The sequence below is a fragment of the Aphanomyces astaci genome (assembly GCF_000520075.1).
Source record: "Aphanomyces astaci strain APO3 unplaced genomic scaffold supercont1.32, whole genome shotgun sequence".
Classification (NCBI taxonomy): Eukaryota; Oomycota; class Saprolegniomycetes; order Saprolegniales; family Verrucalvaceae; genus Aphanomyces; species Aphanomyces astaci.
Genome location: NW_009798295.1, coordinates 36,455 through 41,743, shown reverse-complemented (window position 1 = coordinate 41,743; position 5,289 = coordinate 36,455). Strand labels below are relative to the sequence as shown.

General features: G+C 45.6%; 3 protein-coding genes across 3 annotated transcripts in view; 1 reads left to right on the top strand and 2 right to left on the bottom strand.

Moving 5' to 3' along the window:
• The window catches only part of H257_11084 (hypothetical protein), a gene marked incomplete at both ends in the record, with an annotated part of 1,759 nt that extends 1,276 nt beyond the window's left edge, over positions 1 to 483 (bottom strand). Inside the window, one exon of the mRNA XM_009837923.1 lies at positions 58 to 483. Coding sequence (XP_009836225.1) covers positions 58 to 483 — 426 coding nt within the window. The remainder of the gene's footprint in view (positions 1 to 57) is intronic.
• Positions 484 to 1,488: 1,005 nt separating this feature from the next.
• Positions 1,489 to 1,752, bottom strand: H257_11083 (hypothetical protein; the record flags this gene model as incomplete). Its single annotated transcript, XM_009837922.1, has 1 exon — positions 1,489 to 1,752. The coding sequence occupies one exon, from the start codon at positions 1,750 to 1,752 to the stop codon at positions 1,489 to 1,491; it is 264 nt and encodes an 87-aa protein (XP_009836224.1).
• A 2,706-nt stretch (positions 1,753 to 4,458) lies between these two features.
• The window catches only part of H257_11082 (hypothetical protein), a gene marked incomplete at both ends in the record, with an annotated part of 2,848 nt that continues 2,017 nt past the window's right edge, over positions 4,459 to 5,289 (top strand). Inside the window, 2 exons of the mRNA XM_009837921.1 lie at positions 4,459 to 4,732; positions 4,795 to 5,014. Coding sequence (XP_009836223.1) covers positions 4,459 to 4,732; positions 4,795 to 5,014 — 494 coding nt within the window. The remainder of the gene's footprint in view (positions 4,733 to 4,794; positions 5,015 to 5,289) is intronic.

The following is a 5,289-nucleotide window of genomic DNA, read 5'->3' as shown; positions in this document are numbered from 1 at the left end:
CAAGGACCGGCTTCGCCGGCGCCGGCATGGCCGGCTGTCTCCGCGAGCGTAGCGTACGCGGCAAAATTGGACGCGTTCTTGCTTGTTGGCATCGGACAAAAGGGGTTTGATGCGTGTGGAGCGGCGGCGAAAGGTCCCCTTCTTTAGGTGCCGACTCAACGTTCCGACAGGGATGCCCGTAGCGACCGAAATGTCACGCATTGTGGAGCGCTGTTCGAACGGTACAGCGCCCACGCGCTGCTGGATGTCTTGAACCGTGTAGCGCTTAGGCCGACCAACGTTGCCTGCCTTGTTGGATTCGATCTTTCCACTGCCGCGGAATGTGCGCCAGATAGCGGAGACCACGCGCGCACTGACGTCGAGTTCTCTTGCAGTTTTGGCAAAAGCGCCGTGGGTCAACCATCCACCTTTAATGAACTGGTGTAGGTGTCGGATCACATCGTGTCGCTGGTTGCAGGAAAGCTCGCGTAAGGCTTGGGGCATGGCGGCAAATTCAAAAGTGTGTTGATCTTTATATGTGGCGTGTTTTTATTCGGGTGGTGGAAATGAGAAGTTGATTTTGGGCGCCAAAATTCAAGTTTCGCTCTTGACAGCCAATGGTTGGTCCCTATGGATTTTTATGCTCTCTATTAAATGATAAATTTCATCGAGTTTGGTAAAGAAATGGATTTTTGGGGTCGATGAGAAGTCAAATCGACGAGTAATATGGGACAGAGGAAGTAATAAGTATGTATTTGAAGAGGTAATACCCGTCATTCTTGCCGCGACATCGGCGATCCCGTGATTGAGACTTTGAGTGAGCCGTCCTCGCTCCCAAATGTGAGTAATCGTTCGGTAATGGCAACCAAACTCATTGGCCACGTCTCGAATAGCTCCATACGGAAGGTATCCACTGACAGACCTCTCTAAGAGCCTATCATGGACAGCGCGGCGTTCGAGTGGTGTAAGGTTCCGTTGAGTTCTTATGAGATGTTGCTGAGTGCCGCGGTGGTAACCCAGGCATCATTGAGGTGGTGGGAATGGTAAAGTCGAGGACAGGAGGCTTCAAGTTCAATAATGAACTCTCAGCGAAAGGTTTTCCGTGTCATTATTTGACCTGCCGACTTTGGTTGGGTGTAGATTGCGAAACAAAACGCTCTAGAAAGCGCAGAAACTACCCATTCAAAGACGAGATCTTGCGCTTTCGTATGCGCCAATCAGGTGCTGCATAGAGTATTTTTTAGAAAAATCCCGCCAATTACAAAAAAATTGGACCAAGATATCTGACCAGAGTAGTAATTTCGAAGCGGAGACATGCTGGAAGTATAGGAAAGATAACCTAAAGAATGGTTCGATGCACCAGTAGACCTCTAACTCAGAGAGTGAAGTACTGACTGAACAGGTACTACTTTATCCTATAATCAGCATTCAAAAATTATAGAGATGTTATGACAATTGCCCACTTGTAGAAAGCAGAAGCATAGTCCATTTGTTGGCCAGTGCGTTGACTTACTTATGCATGACAAAAGGATGGAGCACTTTGACAAAGTTCATCACCCGCTTCTGGAATGTCGGGCTTGCTTCCTTGAAGATGGTTGCCACGATGTCCCACGAACCGCCGGTTTTCATGGTTGTCAGCAGCATGAAGAGCATGTCTCGATTCGAGACCTCGCACTTCCGGCCGGACCTAACGTTCCACGACTTGTTGACGTACAGACGTATGTCCGCCCACAGCACGTTGAACTCAGACGGACTGAAGTTCGTCATCGTCATGATGCCATCGCCCCCCTGGCGTTGAAGAAGGCGTCAAACACAGGCGACGCAGAGTCCAGATCGTCATCTGGTTCATCCTCTCGAACAGTCGAGAAGCGTGCGCGTTTTGCTCGGCGCTGTTGGTCAAGACTCTCAAGTAGAGCCACCCCTTGATTGATGTTTCGAACCGTCAGTTGGGATCGATGTGTTGCTCTGGGGGGCATGGTGGTTATTGGTCAATGAGTGGTTGGCTGCTAGGCCTTTGTGTGTGGTGTGGCGGTTGGCCCCGAGGCCTGTGTTTGTGTGGTATGAAGGTTGGCTTTGAAAGAATTACTTGCATCTGATAGTTTATTTTAGTTGCTTCATGAGAGTTATTGTGGCCAACCAACGCTCATGTAAGCGATGGAGTGATATCCGAAAACAGTGACTGACTGACAAACGATTGACTGTGAACGAGAAGATCTAACCAATTCTCTCGTAATGTATCCATGCTAAATGATCCGGTTATATACTATCATCTTGATCAATAGCCAGTCATAAAAATCCTTCCAAGAACGCATAATTGTTCTAGTAAAGTGTACAGTCACTGGTTAAAATATTACACTATAATCAAGAGGTCTAGTAGTAAGAGCGGAATGCAGTACCGGCAGTATACTTGAGGTTAAGTGCATCTCTGTGGTTAGTGACTAGTGGATGAATCCAGGATACTGTATCCCAAGCACCTAGTAATTCCCTGAGACGTTACCCGGTATCATTTATTTCTTCGTATTACTTCATAGTCAAATGCAGTGTAAACCAAACAACACATTCCAGCAAAGACTTAACATCTTGCTTGGTATAAGTCTTTTGGTAAATGCATGCCCCATTTTAACGGAAAATTATGGGAAACGATTACGCACATTGCATCGTTTTAGGGTTTACTTGGGATAAAGGGGGTTATTTGAGATAAACGTGTTATTCCAGGGTAAAAGGGGTTTAGGGTAAGGTTTTTTGGGAACACATGGGGTGGTTTTTATGAGCGGGAGCAACGTTAACAGTAAAGAGGGATCGTTTTTTGCTAAATAGTTGGTGTGATATGATAGATGGTGACTATTCGTGTTAGTAAAGCCACTTTTGGTGATACATTTAGCTGGATTTAAGATGATTAGACTGGGTGAATGGGGGTCGATTACCTGGGTTAAGAACCGATCCGACAACGGGTCGATGGCAAGTTTGCAAGGGTGTGGGTTTTGGGTGGCGTTGTTAGAGTGTTCGACTATCGGGTCGAAGATACGGGTTCGAGTTCCTGAGACGACATCACTTTCTTACTATTGTAGGGGCCTTTTGGGGAAGATGCATCAGACAGGTCATTGTAACTTCTTTATTACTGAAGCAATTTCAACGCCTCTTTCGCATAATATTTCTTCAGACTACACTTGAAATGGGTTTCATTGACGTGATGAATAGCCAGGGTCACCGTCGCCTTCTAAATTTGCGCGGAAGATGTGTCGATGGAAATCAACACCCAAAATGTGTTATTAGGTGCTAGTATCTACTAAAAAATCTGATTCGTCTTCACTGATTGGCTATAATTACCATTAACACATCGTTTTATTGGATGACTAAAGTTCATGGAATCATCAAGCGACTTGCCCAAAGAAGGTACTTCTCCATCGATCGACACACATCGTTCTCCACCGTCTACTCCGCACAACACAATATATAATCCTTCATATAAGCCCTTGTGTGTTATACGTCTTATTTGAGTGAAGTAAGTGAACGTTTTAATGACTAATGGAGCCTCAGTAGCTGAAAGTCCGTGCCATTTTGTCAATATTTCATGCATTTTTTGCCCAAAATTGGCGTAAATCAGTTCAAATTGAAGATGAGATCATGATCTTTCTACGACTATTTTCGAAACTGTCAAATTCACAATATTTCATATTTATATTACAGTTTGTATGACCCTGGTATCATCCCAAAAGGCCCCTACAATAGTTCCTGAGACGACATCATTTTCTTACTAGTTCTACTATAGTAATACTAATGACACCCGTTAAAATGGTCCATGCCACGTCGAAAATATCATCTCCAAGCTTGGGATGTATTGTTTCGGCTTACACTGCATTTCACTATGTCATACTGTAATATGAACTGGTGAAGTAACAGGGATTTCCTGGGGGCTTGGGATACAATATCCTGGATTCATCCAACAGCCGTTAGCTACCGGTATCACTCACTATCAGTGGCTATCTACTGTATCACTAACCACTGATATGCACGGGAACCCAAATATCCAGCGGTGATGCCCATCACACTAATTTAGATCACACTATAATCAGTTGTTGATTGGTCGAACAGGAACAATTCCCTGATTAAAACAGTACTACTGTTTCTATTCTCAGAAATACTGTTTCAATGAGGGAATTGCAGTACCCGGACAGACAAGGCAGATAATTGCCAAAACTGACAATACTACTCTGGTCCGAAATAGTTGCAGGGTACGACTTCCGATTGGCGGCATTTTTCTAAATGTCGTTCAATTCGCATGGCGATTTGTGCACAAGAAAGCGCAAGATCTCAGCTTTGATTGGGTAGTTTGGGAGTGATCTAAAGCTTTTTGGTTCATGAGATACTGGGCGGGAAAAATGACGTGTCATTTGGTCCAAACTTTAGGCCATCACTGCTTGATCAAAATTCATTTTGAGCACGCCTGCACAGCACACGACCTTCGTGCTACCCTTAACCATGCCTTTGCAACCTACCGCCAGCACTGCCAACCGTCCGCGCAACCCCCGTGGCCCAAAAGGTGGCAAAACCCACCTCGACCACGACGAGCGTCGTTCCATCTACGAAAGCCTACTTGCTGTCTCGTCCTCTGGCATACTGCCTCGAGGTGCCATTGTCAAGCTAGCCAGACAGCACAACTGCCACCCCGACACAGTGAAGCGCGTGTGGGCCGGTGGACAGAGCTCCATCCGTGAAGGCCACATCAGCGCCGATGTTTCGTCGAAAATCCGAGGTATACCTGTTTGAATTTATCGAATTTGAAAAATATTATTTTACAGAGCTGTACTTGTTTAGGCAATTCAGGTCGCAAAAAAACGCGCACAAGTGAAGAGATAGAAGATGCCATTCGCCAAGTGCCGCAGGAGTCGCGGCAGACGACAAGGGCGCTTTCTCACGCATGCCAAATTCCAAGGACGACGGTGCTTAGGCACATGGCTGAATGTCCCCGGCTCAAGGCTCGTTCGAGTTACGTGAAGCCATTTTTGACTCCAAGCAACATCCAAGAACGCCTGCGGTACTCTATTTCTTTCCTTCAACCTTTGTCGAATGGAAATCATATTTTTGACGATATGCACGATTATGTGCATATTGACGAAAAATGGTTTTATTTGACAAAAGTAAAGAGAAAGTTTTACGTGTACGAGGATGAAGCTGTGGCGGCTCGTTTTGTGAAGTCCAAACGATTTATAACAAAAGTTATGTTTTTGGCGGCGATTGCCCGCCCCCGTGTTGACTTCAACGGCAATATATTTGACGGCAAAATTGGCGTTTGGCCATTTGTTGAAAAAT